This window comes from Opisthorchis viverrini (genome assembly GCF_000715545.1).
Source record: "Opisthorchis viverrini unplaced genomic scaffold opera_v5_3, whole genome shotgun sequence".
NCBI lineage: Eukaryota > Metazoa > Platyhelminthes > Trematoda > Opisthorchiida > Opisthorchiidae > Opisthorchis > Opisthorchis viverrini.
This window is the reverse complement of record NW_008751659.1, coordinates 1,888,197-1,907,043: the sequence shown is the minus strand read 5'-3', so window position 1 is coordinate 1,907,043 and position 18,847 is coordinate 1,888,197. Positions and strand designations below refer to the sequence as shown.

Below are 18,847 nucleotides of genomic sequence, written 5' to 3'. Positions count from 1 at the left end.
AATAATTGTTAGTCATAGAGGGTTATTGGATAATTAAGACCTTTCATAAGTTAGTATTTATGATCACTTTGTTGGGTCTTGCTAACTCCTTTGCTCCGGCTGAAAAGTCACTAACCAAGTGACTGAGACAATTTGCGTAAACTCAGTTTTTTTACTCTGTTTTCCGTTACTTCCATCACCTCTGATATTCCTGCTAAGTTTATCAGATGTTGAAATTAGGCTTTTTACTCAAAAGAGAGATGTCTTCATAATTGCTGGATAATTTCCCAGGGTTTTCACGAAAATTTTGGGTTTCCGTCCTTTACACTAAGAGCGGAAACGAAATGCGGAAAGCTTGTGCAAGGACGTCTGCGCAGCTATAGAGCTTGTGGGTTCATTGATGTCGGACAGGATGCCCATTATTGATTCCTATATTTTTGACATTTATAGAGGTTCCTGGGTGACTGGTTCAAATATGAAGCCTTCGTTCACAATCTCAGTTTACAGAGCAGCCACTGGCTCAGCAAAATACTGTAAAGCGGTGCAATAAACTATGTTTAATTAGTTTTTTTACTAGTTTTGCCTAAAGTTTTTCTATATTATTTTCACTCATGAAGCAAATGGAACTCTTGACTAAAAGATCACACTTCAGTGAACCGGTCACAGCAGCGATAGTAGGGTTGAAATTTATATTGACTCATTAGTCTCGAGTTCACACTCTGTACCTAATTCCTCGGCGTAACCGAGGTTGGGTGCCATGGGAAATCAGTATGCTGCCCTTTGCACCCATCCGGAGTGCTTCCAACTGGTATTTAGTGGAACTACACCGCCATCAAGATAATGATAGGCTTGTCAAATTAACCGGCCTTGTCTGGTTGCGTAACAGCAAATCGTGCTTTCCAAATCCCAAAGAGCCTCAGTTATTGCGTTGCCCAAAAGATGGCCATGCTGCTTAGCGAGCTGACTATATCCTGGTGGAATCTAAGGAAGCCTGTGCTCCAGATTTCCCATTCCTTCGAAGGAGCAGAAACGGGATACTCTTGTAACAGCAAATTTTGGGAGTCAGCTCACAACTCGGCCGAAAAATGTTAGCAAATACCATGTCAGCTTTTCGTATCACCTTATCGTATCATACCTTCGCCAACCATCTCGATGGACGACCATTTCTGCATGAGACCATTTCAGAAAAAAAATTTAAGGTAGTCCTCTACTACTCGACGACTTCAACACACAATGATCATCTGCAGTAGGTGGAATTCACGAAGACAGCAGTAGTTTCCTATCAGCCATACTACTTCGACAGAAGGACTGAATTTCAGCGCGGAGGTCGGATGCAATGTATTGACCATCGCGGAAAACCTTCTTTTCCGCAGCTAAAGTATGCATTACATAGAATCTACAAATGGGTTTCCTCTATCGGTCACGAGATCAGTACCTCAGAAAAATTCGATTTTTATTCATCAGCGATCAACTCTGACAGACAATTTACAATATCACCAGAAGCTTGGGAGTTCAAATGCTTTGGCTCAGCCATTTTTCCGGGATAAAGTCTAGATCTATTTGGACAGCACGCGCTGTGCGATCCTTAGTCTAGTGACTGCATTATGACAAAAGGGATTTGAACCTATCAGTCTGCTGTTGTACCTGTCTTGATTTACGCTTTGAAAATCTGGTCAGTGAGCATCTCAAACATTTTGAGATGAAGATATTTTAACGTTGATATTTGGGAGATATCTCTGGAGTATGCCGGAAGCCCGTAGCCCAATAGAGGGTTCGTCGTTGATGCTTTGTCGTTCCTGGCCCGGAGCAGCTAATTCAGTGTAGCCGAACTTAAGAGTTTACGCGATTTCTTGTCCCACGCCTAAGGAATTTGACACCGCTCCGAGAATGACATTTTCTTTCAGGTGGTCCAAGTAAAGCCTGGACCGACATTGTTTAGGCAGATGCTGTACGTTTGAATCTAGGGGCTAACGGAGGCCTACGCCGCTGGAATGAAAACGGCTTTGAAGAGTAAGAGAGCTTCCCACTATTGCTGCATATGTGCGGCTACAGACGCAGGCACCCAGCAAATTGGCTTATTCTCCTTCAATGGGTGGCCGGAGGAAATCAGCCACGCAAGTCAAACCCCACTCTAAAGACTGATTCAAATTTTGTTTTAAGATCAAAATCTGTTTGAAACTCCGTGAACTATTGTCCACTGCGCGCCATATTCGGAAGCACAAAAATAGTGCAGTAATGAACAACGACCATTCATCGTCTTGATCTCTAAACCCAAAATGCCAATGTTTTATCTGAAAGTATTCTCCTACCAGATAGAAGAGAGGAAAGCGTACTTGAATTTGATCCAGAGATTTCATCATCGCCCTCAGTTCAGCCACTTGCGATTCGGACAAACTAAGTTTCTCCCGCAGTTGCTTCACCTCAGAGTTGTGGCTACACTTGGTACTTTCAAAGTTGGATCGCAACTCAGCCACGCGAGCTTCGGTTGAGGTGACCAACGCAAGCAGATGAGACAGCGTTGCTTCAGTTGTTTCAGTGATGATCTGCTGTTTATCTTCCTTCTGCAAGTGAAAAATAGTTGCGAATTTTAGTCATTATTGTTGATTAATGGTTATTCATTATCATCATTACTAATTACGCGAAATTGACCTTTAGCGAGTGATTAAAATGGTTTCGGTTTCATAATTCTACGTAAACAAAACGTCTGTACTAAGCCAGATGCGACTAAGCCTAAATGATGTGTTTGGAGATTGTGTTCAACTTTGGACTGTGTGGGGACGCACTGACAAATGGTGGTCATTGCTACCCACCTGATAACTGCCGAATAAAGGCTTGGAACTGTGACCGGATTTTCTAGATAACGTATGACTTGTCCATCACGTACGCGTTTGAATAGACAAAGTAACTGCATTCTAATCCCCAAGCTAGTTTCAATATCCAACGTAAAATAAGGAGAATGGTATGAATCTTGCTTCACATGAGTGATGACATGGTTAGCACATCACGATAACTGATGAATAGGAAGACCCACTTTATACATCCTTTTGTAGACAAAAGCACTCATCTGGTTGAACATTCACAGTACCAACAAGTCGTGTTTTTAAAAGAAACACGATTTATCAAGGTCTTTTATACAATCCAAAAAAGACAAAAAACGTTAAGTGAAGAGCATGACGCAGGCATTTCAAACATCGTGCAGTGAACTTATACTGAACGTATACCGTTATTTTCGTCATATGTGATTATCGAATTAAAAACGACAGCAAAAGAAGATGAATGGGGACCGTTACATGTCATTTCGTATCCAGGTAAGATTTGTAGTCCATCATGAGCAGAGTTCCTGGGCGCTGGTGCAGTTAACAAGGGGTAAATGCTGTACGTAAATAGTCCATTTATCAGGCCATTCGTTTGAATCAGCCATTTTTTGAGTGTGCGTGACTCACTTGGAATTCAAATACTTTGGTTAGCCTCATATTTTCTACTGGATGCGTCAGCTTGTTTTAATTCAAATTATAATCACCCCGTATTAAATGCGTCCCAAAGAAAATTCATAAATAATCGGAGTAATCAGTTAGAACTCTCCCCAATTATGGATTTTGTTAGGCGATTAGTTGTGAACGTTATTTTTATCACATGGGTAAAAAAATACTGAGTGCAGTTCGCATGGACTGAAAGTCTTATCAGAAAACCAAGCCATCTTCTTCTTAGACAGGAAATACCAAGAGAATCCTTAAGAATACATCCCAAGGACGCCAACGCACTTTCACCATTGTTGCGGATACAACTGAATAGATTACTCCCTAAATACTACGACAATATCTCCATTAGTACACTTGTTAAGAGATTATTTGAACCAAGATGGAGAGTTTGGTCATTTATTGTGCCACTGTTTTCGGTCACATCACTTGGTTTATCAGATTTTTTTAGATCGGAGTAAAATTGACAAATAATACATAGGGTAGTCTTGAAGCGTCTACACACTCTGTTATTGAGTCTAATTGTCTCAATGAAATGACGCGTTGTCCTAAAAGAATTAATCACACTGCTAATAAGCCACTCACCGCCAAGCGGTCTAATATTCAACTACTAGCCAGGAAGCCGCGGATTTGAGTCACACCGGTAGTTGGGGGATGCAAAATGCAAATTATTTCCAATAAGAAAGAGACAGCTGTAGAGTTCCTCCCGAATTTTGGCACAGATTGGCCTCGAGGCCTCACTTACAGAACACAATCTTGTTTCTTTTTCCTGAATTTACTCTTACTACCTTCGGATGGGAAGCCAGCACGTGACCACTTTGTGGTTGAAGGGTTGGTGGCGATATAGACTTTCTAAGTGTGTGGGCAAACGGTTCAGCTGCCAACTATCAGATGGGATTTTGCAAGCTCATATCTCTCACGGAATGCGTGAAATGCATATTACTGGTAACTTTTAATGAGGTTGAAAAGTTTTTACCCTGGTTATACGTTTGACTGCAAACATTATATTCGCTTATTGGATGAAATCGCGATAACAGAAAAGATGCAGTTTTATCAGTAGTTAGGTGATTCTGAAGGCAATTTTCTTCGAGTTTAATATTCATTACTGTGTGGTGAAAGAATAAAGAGACCTACCTTGGGATTCTCGGTCAAACTCTGCAGGGTGTCCGGGTCCAACATCGCTGGGGATCCATTTTGTACCGCATATGTTGTAGGCTCACAGAAAGTAACATCACGCTTTGAGTCTCTGCGTAAGACACGTTGGGGAGACTTAATCATTATTCGGCAATCGAAGTTAGTTCCGTACTCAAACTAAGTTGCAAAGTTTTTAGCTTCTGATTCAAACCCAGTGGTTCAAAATATGCTAAAGCAAAGGAATGTAGAAAGACCAAAAGCTGCACTTCGGTTCCCGTTATTTATCCTTGAAATAACGTTTTTCGTGTCTTAAGTAGGCTCCGCTAGCGAATGGTTTGGGTTCAGCTTTGACCTGGTGGTGAACAAAACTGATTTTCGATACGTCGCTGAGCTCCAGTCGTGGTGTGATACGCATTAGGCCATTCTTTGTCAATTAACATGTCCTAACTTCCACTGGATGGTATTCAAATTCTACTCAAAGCTCTCTGGGTGTAAGATAATAGATACTGGCACTCATCATTAGGCCATTAGATTATTATCACTCACGGATCGACCTGTATGTGGGTCTCGGCAGTCTCTTGCCGGTTCGCGGATGTCAGCGGTTCACGCGTGACACCATATTAGGCTGTGCAAGCATATTCTGGTTTCCCTAGGATGCGCAGGCGTCTAGTGTATCAACCATTGCTAGTTACACTATGGCAGCCAAATATGCATAAAAAATTATTCTCGTCTTGTAGCTCATCGTGCACGCCTGTTGAGCAGTTAAAAATGAGACAAGAAGCCAAGATACCATTGAGAACAAGCAAAAGTCATGGTTGGGTCAAAACCGTGGACTTTATACTAGCTAGTTCTGTTACCTCTGAGGACTGTTGAGCTCATATACGTCTTTGTGTGATACTTCGCTATTATTGCTCTCTCATTAAATTTCCTTTTACAAGACCTATTTTCACATGGTGTCATCAAATAAAAGAGTTCCCATGCACATATTCTCGAACACCTGCAGCTGAGATCCGCAAGAGTTGGGCGATATAAACAAATGGCAGTTTAATTTGCTAGCTGTACCAGCCTAATTTGCAGAATCAACCACGTGAACGCGAAATACATGATTGTGAACACTGTCCAGTAGGCCAAATTTGATAGTTTCAGTTCCACCCTGGGTCAGGTGGTCCTAAAGCTCAGGATAAAATAAAGCGCGTTCGTAATTTCAGACAGCCAGTATTGCTACACTCATGGGCAGTTTGAAATTTGTTATGACCCAGCTTCAAATTTAGGATCAACGGTCTAAAGATGGAATGAATACGTTTGTGTGGTACATTAAGGCTTACTTGTTTTCTAGTCGGTTCAGGGTAACAAGTTGATCCTCGCCATTCGTCCCCATCAAGTTTTCTTCGATCGTGTGGAAATTCAGCTGTCCAGGGCTGGTAAACTTTCGTTGATCAACCGAGACCCGTGTGTCATCCTCAATGGGGCGGGACGGCAAAAAGAACATAAAAAGCATAGATGATTTGGTTCTAAGTTGAAGGGCTCGTAAGGCAATAAGAAATATTTTGTCACAACGGACATAGGTTGTACATACTGTACATTGTGCCTACCTCCTCCATTCCACGAATAAGAGGAACATCTGTCGCAGAGTTCATTTTATCAGGAAACTGAGTGGCCGATTCAGACCTAAAACAACAAATCAAGTTGAGGCACTTGTGCTGAACAATATAAGGTGGTTATCACAGTCACGTTTTCTATGCGCGCTGAAATTATAGATAGGGGGCCACCGAATACTAAAATCGGTTTCAATATTCACTTGCAAAAAGTACTTGAAAGTATACAGCCATAAAGTCCCCGCTTATTATCTGACTTTAACGGAAGTTCCCTGAAAGATTATGTTAATTTTCTTAGTAACAGCTTCATCTTCATCTGAAATTAAAAAAACTCATCTAAACTCGATAGAGTTTCGGGACAGCATCTGAAAACACCGAATAATGCACAAGAGCTGTGACGTACTTGAGGATTAAATGACGACAGTCCACTGCATTCTCTGTAAACCGCGGCTGAAAACGAGAGACAAAATGAATTACCCTAATGACACTGTACAAAAGTGATACGACGGTAACTTTGCATGAGATGAAACACAAATAAGTGCCGCCACAGTATAGATTTTGTTTAATAATGATATGTGTAACTGGATCGTAAATGCTTTGAAAGACGTACAGTATGCTCCTCGGTAGCTTGCTGACACTGGTCTATCTTGTTCACGTCGCAATGTCGACAGGCCGTTTCGCTTTCCTTAATGTGAGCTACCTTGTCTTGTAACTCACACATTCCCTTCTGCCATAAACTTCTTTCTGTTTCCAGGCGCTTGCGAATTTCAAATAGCTCAATCTAAAAAAATCAAAACAAAAGTTGTGTATCAGTTATATGTGGAAGTGATGAAAGTGTGTTGATCTCCCACAATCCTGATAAACCAAATTACTTCGAAAAAACGTGAAAACCGTGTGGTTTGTTGTAAGACTGATGGGTTTGAAGTCACAAATTACATACGCAAAGAACTAGCAGCTGTCCGACTCGTCAAGACGCAGGTTGTGAGTAACTAGCTGATTCCCACTTGCTATTCGAAAGATTTAAAGTTTTCTAAATCAAAACTCGAGCAAACTGACTTCAGTGAGACACAACAGTTATTACGATTATAGGTTTTGTTGAGCTGAGGGATGTTACATTTTTATTTACTTTTTAATCCACTTTTTGCATAGAACATTTGGTTATTATTTTGTTTGTTAATGCTGCACAACTCACCGGAAAATTGGTTCTGAAGCAGTGGATATAACCACTTAAATATCAGGACTACATCTAAACATCCAGTCTTCATGGACGATTCACCGTTAGTTTATTTCCCACCACAATTATCATTAAAAAATGATTCTTAGCTCTTAAATATAAAATAAAAAGTTGGTAAAATTGTCATGTGCAAGGTATGCAAGCATCAGTTCAGGGAAACACTGGAGCACCCAACTTTGTCAGTTTGAAATCATTAGTTGATGCGTGGTTATAGGAACAAAACCGACAAGCACAATAGAGCGTGGTACCCACCTTGAGTTGATCCAGGCGGTGCGCATCCAGTTTACTGTCCGCAACCATTTTGAGCAATTCGTCAGTGGACATCTCCAGCTAAAAAATTTTAAAAACATATTCGTTAATTTTTTTGTGCAGATGATCTTCCGAGTAGGAAGATGAGATTGTGGGATCATGAACTTTTGATTCGGAAGATACAACTAAAAGGTTACCCAAGCCTTCAAGATGCAGGAGAATCACGCAAGATCATATTAGGCATCCTTGGTCACTTTACAAACTGGGAATATAATTTGATTAACAAATATTGTTGTTCATCTAGTTACATTCATATTTACATGGAATTATATAGAAACGTAGCATTTTGTCTTAATTTCCAAAACTCGAGAAACCTTTTTGAAATGTGACTGCTGAATTGCCTCGAATTCGTTGATCAGTTACCAAATCAGGATTGCACTTGGTGAGAAGGTTAAATTTACAACCGTGCGAAATTTCGCTTTTGATACGAAAACATACTACGTAGGGTATGCATAAAGCGTTTTTTTTCAATCGAATGATTGCAGAGCCAAGGTAGACAAAAAACTCTACGTAGCCAAAACGAATGCAAAGCAATAACTCTTGAATACCGAAATATAAACAGAAACTGCTATCAAAAAGTGTCTTGTGTTATCACGCCCGTACAATTTGTCTTCAAACTTGGTGTCAAAAAGCAATGGAAGGAAGCAAAAAACTTGGACTTTGTGTAGTGGTGAAACGGCAATCGAACGACAGCAATGCGGAGGTAAAGAAAAAAATTCTGCGTAGCGAGAGCCATTGGGAAGGAATAACTCTTGAGGACCGAAATGTAAATATTAGCTGGTAGCAAAAGCAGTACTCTCTCATCATGCCAGTATCGTCTGCTTTCACATTTGGTTCCAATAAATAACAAAAGGTAGCGAATATATTTGGGCAGTTCATTATAAATTTCATCAGACGCGTGATCGAGATCATGAGGAACGTCAGTCAGCCTTCCTAAATGCTGTCATCTAATTATTAAGGATATTCTTGAAATGAGGCTAAAGGCAAATTGGCATAGAACGGAGTGCTTAAATGTCATCATAAATTTTGCTGCAAGTCGTTTCTCCTTGTGCACGATAGATAAATATAACTGGTATCAATCGGTAATTTCAGGTCAAAGAACAAAGATCTTGGCTCGAAACCAACAACTTGCCTTCGTTTTTTCCTTGTTGACTTCATCCAGCTGAGTAATCAATCGGCGCAAGTCTGTTTCTGCCTGATGTTTCTGCTTTTCGAGTCTGTTAAAATAAAAGGATATAGTTCCCCAAAATTCCGACTTGAACTTAGAATTCGGCACGTCATTTCCAAAGAACATTATCCCAGATGCCAGCAAGCGTTGAAATGTGCGTCTAATCGCAGTAAAAAAGTCAGTTTGATACAGCGTCTCTGAAAATTACCAGAACTACTCCACTGCGGTGCTGCAGAGTTAGTCGCTCTATTCTGAGGTGCAAAAATATTTTGTAAACAATACTTGCTGAACAAGACGGAATCTGCATTTGAAAAGAACTTGCAGCACCCCACATGTTTTTACGATAGAACGGATTATTTTCCTGAATCTCTGAATACGTTTCAGAGTATTTCAGTATTTCAGTAAACCGAAGAATTCAGTCAGAAAGAACTTATTGTCGAATTAGTTCTCACAATCGCGGTGGAGATAACTGCGAGATTTCTGACGTGGCTGGGTTGGTCAAATTAAACGTCTCCTACTTTGATACTAGGAACACTGAGATAAATAACCCGACTTCCACGAGCTTCTAGCTATAACGTCCAATTTTACACGAACTCCTTCGGACCAACTCCACAATGAAAACACGTAGTGTGAGCGAACGTTCACTTCAAAAATCAAAGTTTAAAGTTTCCATTATCAAAGTATCTCTACTGCTAGATTCAGCAGCAATTAATGATAAAACATGAGGAACGATATCTTTCGACTTTTAACGCCCTGTGTTATGTGCAGTCAGATGAGTTTCAATAAAGATAAAGACCACTGATTGTAATTAAGTGACTACACCTAGCTAGAAGGTCCTGAGAACCGTTGTCATTTTTGAGATCCTCGTTGTTTTCTGCTTTATATCATCGTTTACAGCAATCAATACTTCCATAACTGGTGGTCGTTGGCTTGTTCGCTGAGCTAAGCAATTTGATTGCAAACGTTTCACCACCAATCGAGGTGCCATCATCAGTGCGTTATTGGGGAGGGTAGTAGTGCGTAGCGGTGGGTTAGTAGCTGTGCCATAATCAGAGTACCAGTCCAATAGGCCACGCATCAATCTTTGTGTCGTTAGATCAATTTCCTGAATTAACTAAATAAAACGGTATATATATATATATAAAGTCCTTAACGTGGAAATATTGATACTAGTTCTTGATGCTACAGACGTTTCTGGTGCCGTCACAATGCTTCGTTTCAAACTGCCTTCTCACTGGATTTGTTCATTTGACCATAAGGTAAAGTTTTGGCTAATTGGAGAGGCAGGGTCTAAAAGAAAAAACTGTGAGAAATAGGTTCGTCTACCTGGAAAGCTGTTAATCTGTAAATTATCAGACGCCCAATTCATTAGTCAAGTGCTGTCAAGTGCAACATTCAAGCCATTGCAACATTTGACAACGTCCTTTAAAAAAGATCCCATATGGCTCAATATTTTCAAATATTTCAAAGCCCCTACATATATACTCTTGATACATATTGAACAGGAATTGATGACATAAGAAGTATAAACTGCAACATAACGCACTCCATCATTCTTTCTTCCTTCTCCTCCAACAAGCCTTTGTTTTGTTGAAGTGCTTGTTCAGCATGTTCCCGTCCATCGGCCTCCTCAGCCAATCTGAATCTGATGAATGGAAATAACGAACAAGTTATCGGAGTGTTTTTAGTGGCTATTGATAAAACTACCGTCACCAAATACGCACACAATGAATGAGGCTCACCTGAATTCAAGCAGTTGTCTGTTGAGCGATGCCATGTCCTCTCGCTCAGAACTCATTGGCGTTTTTCGTTCACTGCTGACAGTCAGATTGGCCTGCTCTAGAGTCAGCAGACGAATACGGGCCTCTGCCTCATCTAAAGCCTGCTGCAGTGATTCGTGAGAATAGTGTTCCTTCTCCAGAGCATTGAGTGCCTGGATGAGTTTTTCGCACAACAGTTGTTTAGGCACGTCCAAAGTTGCATTTGTAGTGGCTATAAAATGCAGGAAAATTGAAATACGTTAGTTGAAAAACACTCTTTATTTTCGAAAGGCAGTTTCAACATTTGAAAGCGAAAAATAATACTGCGAGTATTAAATAACCTCAGTTATACTAGGTAATTATAACAGTAAAATGAAGAAACAGAAACAATGGATTAGCCTAAGGTGTTATACCAGTAAGTCGTTCTTTAAAGGCAGTGTACCCTCAGCGGTGATAATTAATAAAAATAACTAATAGTAATTTATTAAATAATAATTTAAGTTCAACTATAACTTTAAACGTGATTGAATAACACCGGCATTATTTTCAGCGTGTGTTGGTTAAATAAATTGCTGCGCATCTTTTAGGCTAATCCGCTTTATTTCGAGGCGCCTGTGGATCCACCAAACTAGGAGTTCCTGAAAGGCAGATAAGTCAGTCGGTAAACCTGAAAATTTGGTCAAACTAGTCAAATCTCTCAGTCAAGGACAGGTTGATGAAGAAGCAAAACCATACTTGCCTCTTTCATAAAAGAAATTACTCACAAGGTTGCTGAAAACTCTTCGACAGCCCACGATCGGTTTCGCCTTTCTTGAGGCTCATCAGGTAGGCGCAGTCCCCGAGTTTCCGCCAACCTTATGTTCTACTTGAACAGTGTGCAGCACATTCAATTGTAGAATATCAGAAACGAGAGATTCAGTTGAGTCACTCGTGAAAACCAAAATGCTCGCCTCTGCTTTTAAACCTCTGGAGTTCTAAGCTCTACATGTCTAAGTTAGTGAGTTATCTCTAATAAGGACGTTACTAGAGTTTAATGCTTCATGCCTCTGTATAGACCCTCAAACTAACTGCTCTGGGATGGGAGAGAAACTGTTATGAACATACATCTTCTTCCATCCGTCTAAACTATTTTTGTTGGAGTCCTCCACTGTGTGGAAGGAAGCATATTTGGGCATATGTGTCAGCTGATAATCGGTCTGCTTTTGAAGAACCAGTGACGTGCTTGCTACATTCTCTGTGCCAGATTCGAAGCTCTCTACGCCGAAAGTGTGCAGTATCCAGAGACTTTAGACGGAACTCGAATTCACTCATCTGCAGCCATGTAGATCAACCAGAAAAATCATACCATGATGAGAATAAGGCAGTTCATTCGTGATTGAGATGGGTATAACCGATTACGCCTACTTCACTGTCGATGAGGTTTTGCAGTCCACACATGTGTTCAAATCATCTGGATAACTAAAAAAATCACTTTCTCTGAAAACGTTAACTAGAACTGAAATTTTGTTACATCTGTTTGCCGCACAACCTGCGCTGATTCAACAATGAGGAAATTAACGGCGAACCGAACCAGTGAGCAGCCCATTGATAAAAGAGGTGAAGCGAATTGTAATGCCGAATTGTTATCCGAAAATTAACTACCCAATCTAAGCCACTAAAATTTAACATCAGGTGTGTGCTAAACTTGTTCCTCAGAGTGAAACATAGCGTATGGTGCACGTAGTTCGTACACGATAGGTATATTACAAAACGTCATTGGCGAACGACGAGTTTGTGCTCATTGCCAACGACCCCCAAGGTCATAGTGTTTAGCATCTCTACCGGTCATGTCAATCTACGCAGAAGGATGACTGCCCTACTACTTGAAAAATACAATCTCTGTTTGTAGACTTTGGGTTCATCTTGCTGACAACGTGTTTAAGTAATATGTGGTATTCTAATATTTTTCACCTAATATGACTGTGTTCTTACTAGTGCGCCATTCAAGTTTGCCAGGCTTTTTGTCAGCATTTCGTCACTAAATAGACGGTAATGTGTTTTTTTAGATCGAAATTCCATCACTTTGATGTTGTCACGCATCATGGGCACGTATCATTTTACCCAGGAACTACGTTAAAACGGGTCTCGGACAAATTGTCCAGCCTATGGTTGCGTGCCATGGATACGACTGAATCTCCAGTGTAGAATTAGGCAAACTTAACGATACGAACTGCAAATGAAGTACCCTAGCAAACCTTTGGAAACTTGATTGATTGTTAGCCCAATTTTCTGGTGGTCTGTAGTGTTTCTTCCTTACTCAGAGGCCACGAAAAATGTTATTTTGTTACTAGCGTTATTTTGGCCACCTATCTGCACGCAACAGTGAGGCGACACGTGCCCTCACACCAAGCCAGTGCAACCTGTGGAGTGCGATCAGTTCATCTTCCGAAAATTATTTAGCGGACTACAGCAATTCTGATCCAGTGTTCTGGTGACGCTCCGAGGACATCGGTGGTCAAACACTGGGTCTGCACGCAGCGGTCAGCTTTCTGACCCATGTAATAAAATGAAATGCACCGCAACACAACATCGGAAAGCTGATGGCACGTTTGCGCCACAGGTGATGCACGTTTACAAAAGCTGCTGTGGTCTTCCGAATCCGATTGGAGATATCATCCTTCGCGAGACCACCAAGATTAATACAACCGCTCAAGTGGACAAATTTGTCTACCACTTCAGTTGGCTCATCCGCAAGCATGAAGGTAGCGTTCGAACCCACTCAGTCTTGCAATAGCATTTTAAAGATTGCAGGTGCAAAGACCGCCAAACCAAGAGACAGCATTATTTAGATCACTTAATACTGTTTGCAATACTGCGATTTTAGATCCAAAAAGAGTTATGTCGTCTGCGGACTCTATGTCTGTGAGTGAATGCCCGGAAAAATTTCGGCCACACAGGCATCAAAGGCTGATTGTGAGTCCTCCACAATCGTATTAATGATGAAGTTGAAGAGGAAAGGTGAAAGGACAGCCTTTCTGACACCGCCCGATAAAATGAACTCAGAGTAGGGTTTCCCGTAGACCTTCACACGTCAACAGGATTTGATGTACAGTGCCTTAAGAAGGGTCAAGAATTCACTGGGAACACGTACACTTCCATAATGCCTGACGGTCCATAGAACCAAAGACAGCTTTCAAACTGTGAAAGACAGCTGTTGTTGGTCTCTGAAAAACTTGTTGCTGTTTGAGAATCTGACGAAGGGTGAAAATTTGTCCGGTGCATCCTCATGCGGGACGAAACCCAGCTTGGTTTTCACGGGTCTGTCTCACCTTGTGTTCAGCTACCCTTCGAAGGGCAAGACCAGAAATCATATTCCATCCCACAACTACCACGCTAAAGCTACGATGGTTTTGCACAGTGTCCACTAACTCTTTTTGAGTGTAGGAATAGCTGCTGACGTACGCCATTCTGCATGCACTTACTGATCAATCCATATCGCGCCAATAAGCTTTGTTATATCGGTCACCGTGATTCTCCACATGTTTTAAAGTGCTGGATACGGACCGTATGATCCTGGTGCCTCCCAGGGATTTAGTACCGATATTTCTTACTTTATTTCTCCCAGCAGTCGATTGAGGTCTAAATTTCATTCGTTCGTAAGCAAAGTCTTCGAAGGCTGTGTTGCTGGCTAGGTGAACTGTGCTTCGAAGTGTTCGGCCCATCTTTCTGGTCAACGTTTTTGTGAGTAAATTCATTAGTCGCCTTTTTCATCCATTGATTCATTTACTAGTGCTTCCCTACTGCCAGTCGAACGTATCGCTTGATATAGAACACGGTTGTTTCCGGCAGCAAAAGCTTTCTATATCTTCTGAGCTGTCAATTTCCACCGGAGCTCTCGGTATTTTCTTAGACTCTTCACTATTTGAGGAGTTTGCATGCGCCATCGTACTCGTCACCTGTTGGTATAGAGCTCTTGAGATCAGTCGGAAGTGGCGATTTATAGGAAATTCAGTGGTTACTTGGTCGTATGGAGAAGTCTGGCAGACAGCAGTGATGGTTGATTGGCATGCTTCTTTCTGACGTGCGAGGGTCTGAATGGAAATTTACTGTCAGGCGTGCACGCACCCAGGCATGATCAGAATCAAGTTGTGAACCTCAGAAGAAGCAACAGTCTTGAATTGTGGCTCCTCACCGGTGGCTGATGGCCACTTGATCCAACTGGGTCTAAGGATGGTTTGCAGTTAGTGATTGCCAGGCCCTGCGACGCCAACGCTTATGCTGAAAGTTCATACTAGCCAGAAACCATTCATCATCAGTAACTGGGGCAATCACTCTCCGTTGTCTGTGCAACGAACATCGACCCCGAATTGTCAGCCCAGATGCGATTCCAAGGAGCTTAGACGACCAAGCTGCGCATTCATATTTCCTCCAAGGATCACGATGCCAGTGCTCCTTGCTTGATTTGAGGTTAAATGGGGCATTACTGTCTTAGTCCTGAGTCCAGTGCGGTTACGCAGAGACTGCCTTTTCAGTAGAACAGGACTTTTGGTTTTAAAATTAATTAGACCGAAGTGAATAAGGTACCGACGGTCGTGGTTAACCGTTGATCAGTCGGAGTGTGAAATACTTAAGGCCATCCTTTTCTGACCTGTCTAATTCTCGGACAGGCAGCATCACTTCTTTCATGAATATGGACATACGGGTCTCCTGAGAGAAACACCTTACTGCCTTCAAACACCTATCTCAGAGGATAGTATGACTTTACCTCAAAACCGACTGTAGCACAATGACCCGTAGTACAAGGTCTCACTGCCCTTGGTCTGACCGCTCCCCGTTGGGCCCCCTGGCCTAATTCTAGGTCGATGTTACAGCCAGTGTTGCAGCACTCAACCCCGACCACGATTTAAAGGTGAAAGTTTTGGGTGGGGGGTTGAAAAGTAGTGTTTTTTTTACGAATGGTTGAATTACAAATAGACTGTAACTTATATTGATACACTTTAGCCTTCAACTGGTGAGCCAGTTGTTTATTTTGAATAATATTTGGTCCAAAACTTGAAGCAGTTGACCTCCAACACAATGATCACACACTTATTATGCAACTGGCATTTGGCTCAAAACTGACCGTTGTGTGTTACTTGCGGTATACAGAAAGATGTGTTTTCCAATCGTCCATCTTTTTCTATGGATTCGCCTTCGGGGTTCTCCTCAGAAATCTGTTGATTCCGTTCTCCAATGCCATTATTAATAGATTTCTGGGGCATTGGAGATTGTTTCCAATCTATGTCGTTCAAAGATGCGATCACTTCTGATGATGTACCCGATCTAACAGACTTGTCATCTAATTCCGTTGACACTGTATGCTCGTTAGTTGGACTGAAAAAATGAATGCGATACATTTTAGTTTAAATTTCTAGCAGCAAGATAACAAAGGAGGATTGAAAGGAACAAGAATGATTTGTTCTTCCATTTCTTCATATTACTTATTAGGTAGGCACTTATTAGGCACAATTCAAACAGGGCTGCATTCGTTGAGTGAAATAAACATCGGTTGATGATATTTATTCATCCATAACTCTTCTAAAATATGCCGCTAATTCACCCTTCGTATATGAACAAAATGCATGCCAAATGCTTTCGTTCGCACATGAGTTTGTGTTTGAGTGGAGAGTCAAGTGAATCTAGCTTAATCTCTCGTTGATGGCGGTGCAATTTATGCTAAACTTAAAGTTGATGAAATTTCGGGAACTGCAACTATTGATGATCATCGAGAAGGATGAAGCCCCTCGTGGGCTGTCGAAGGGTTCCCAGCTATATTATGAGTAGACAGAATGCACGCCTCTTAAGAAAACGCCATTTGGAGTAATACACCCGTGAAATGATGATTCTACCCCCTTGGTCAATGCAAGTTAATAGTAAAGCATTGAAACTGACGTCCCTAATCTCAGGTTGGGATATGAACTCATGTAATCTGGATATTGTGATGTCATTATGTTATGGTCTGCATTTGATTAGAGTCAATAGCGACGCCTTAATTACTCTTTTGCTGTACATCTAAGAAAAAGTAAAAGTAAAACGCAAAAAAAGAAAAAAAGTAAAAAAAAGGGCGGGATGTATACAGCTTGGTTGAGAACGACGGACAAACTAGCATCCCTAAACCAGTCAGTGACGGTGTGACAATATTTCCGCTTGAATTAGAAGAAAAAGAAAAGCCACTAGAGTTTACTGCACGATCGCTTGGTATTCAGCAAAATGGAAGCAAGTTTTGTACATCAACTTGCAACTGGATGCATCAGATACGGCATGTGCACAACTGTGGAGGTATTGTTGCTCAGTTACTCCTAAGTAGTCTGAGCAGACGCTCCCAAGTTGTTGAAGTATTATTTCTTCTTATTGCATGGCTATTGAACGGTTTGTGACTCTTAAACTCGAGCAGAAGTAGGAAAGTTAAGACTCATCTCAGATTTTTTAATTTAGCAGAGCTGTTAATACCAGGCGAATAACTTCTGTCAGATTTTAGGAAGTGCCTGATATTAGAATCCACCAAGAGTACGTAAACACGAGAGGTAGATTTAGGTTTGCATTCGTTGTTCGGTAGACAACTGGATATTATCGGTGCCCTACTGACTGCAGCAATAGTAACTACTCAGTGTACTCTTCTTCACTCTTCTGTGCACAACTTTAAATATCCACTTATCTGATGATGAGAGAGAACTGAAGACTGGTGATCTGCGCTTACCTGATCACCCTCAGACTAATTTATTTTAGACCAGATTGAACAAACTCCATAAATATTCCAAAGCGATTCACTTTTCATAATCAGTAAGTCTTAAAAACGAGTAGTTTTTGTTCGTCTAAGTGATGTTTCAGGTTCCACCTGTTTGCTTTTACCTATGGTAACCAGTAAATTAATAGGGTGAATGACAAATCGTGACTCGAGGGCACTTTGTTACCATGGCAAATTAGAGCGTATCACTTTTTCAAACGTTTGGGACCAATCACCCATCCATGGTAATATTGACCAGTAATTGGCTATATTCAACTGATGGTGACGCGCTTTCTCCCGTCTCAATTCTAGCACGTTTACTAAGGAGCTATATCACTGTGATCGTGTACTGGAAAACTGCGACTAATCGTCAGAGCAGTGACAGTAATACCGAATTCATTCAGCCAATAAAATGTTCAAAACACCGGTAGAATAATGCGACTTGATTAGAAGAAAACTGTACCTGGCACGTCCAATCAGGTGTTCTGGTCGCTGCGGCCCTGCATAAGAACCCAGAGTCATGGATTCGGTGTTTTTAATGTTGGAATCCGGTAATACATCGTAATGGACAGATTTCGGGAGACGCCGATTTCGCGGGGCACACTCGGGCAACTGAAGAGAACTAGAATTGAAACAAAACTACTTACGAATTCAACCTTATTAGAACCACGTGTTTTCCACTAACTACAGGACTAACTATTGGCTGTTCGGGGTGAGCCTACCGGATATTGTTCAAGTGTCACTTGGTCTTTTCGCGGAGTCAGTGGGGTATCGTACAAAGTAACATCATTTTCCATTTTAAATAAACAAGGGGCACCAGAATATCTAAGTCAGTTGAATTCCGATCGACGTCATTTCATGAAGACAGGATATATATCTTACCCTTCTTGGATTAAAGAAGTTGTCGGGTAGTTTAACCTAAGCGTTCTTCCTTTATAATGATGAAAACTCCACTTTTATTAGGTTACGACTAGACCGATTTGCTTGTACATCAGTTTTTTTTAAGTCCCTTTATGTTCTGCTGTGTTATTTTTAGATCAATTAACTATACGGGGTAGAAAATTGTACCAGGTCCCTCTTGTCACTAAAGCTTGTAAACCGGACAACTCTCCGACCAGTCCGGGACTCGAAATTCGGATGTCAGAGGACAGCTGAGTACGATCACTAATCCAGTGAACACAAGATGCACATGAATTGTCATGTCTAAACAAGCCGAAGCATTGACAGGTGAGTGAAACATATTTCTTGCAAATCGTCACCAATACCGGACTCTGCTGAATTCGAGAAATCAAGTGAATTATAGTAGACGACGATCCGAAACGATTTGGATCTAATTAGTAATAACAGTCCGTTTCTCGTCTACAAAGTTGCTTAATCATGCGCCCATAGGCGGCGTACTTGATAAGGCAGGGTTCTTGGTTATATATATATATATATATATATATATATA

General features: G+C 41.2%; 1 protein-coding gene across 1 annotated transcript in view; it reads right to left on the bottom strand.

Moving 5' to 3' along the window:
• The window catches only part of T265_00319 (hypothetical protein), a gene marked incomplete at both ends in the record, with an annotated part of 53,756 nt that overhangs the window by 12,090 nt on the left and 22,819 nt on the right, over positions 1 to 18,847 (bottom strand). Inside the window, 12 exons of the mRNA XM_009164064.1 lie at positions 2,313 to 2,540; positions 4,590 to 4,701; positions 5,915 to 6,100; positions 6,147 to 6,257; positions 6,588 to 6,634; positions 6,795 to 6,965; positions 7,671 to 7,748; positions 8,830 to 8,944; positions 10,442 to 10,540; positions 10,638 to 10,887; positions 15,757 to 16,007; positions 17,861 to 18,019. Of these exons, the coding sequence (XP_009162328.1) occupies positions 2,313 to 2,540; positions 4,590 to 4,701; positions 5,915 to 6,100; positions 6,147 to 6,257; positions 6,588 to 6,634; positions 6,795 to 6,965; positions 7,671 to 7,748; positions 8,830 to 8,944; positions 10,442 to 10,540; positions 10,638 to 10,887; positions 15,757 to 16,007; positions 17,861 to 18,019 (1,807 nt within the window). The remainder of the gene's footprint in view (positions 1 to 2,312; positions 2,541 to 4,589; positions 4,702 to 5,914; positions 6,101 to 6,146; positions 6,258 to 6,587; positions 6,635 to 6,794; positions 6,966 to 7,670; positions 7,749 to 8,829; positions 8,945 to 10,441; positions 10,541 to 10,637; positions 10,888 to 15,756; positions 16,008 to 17,860; positions 18,020 to 18,847) is intronic.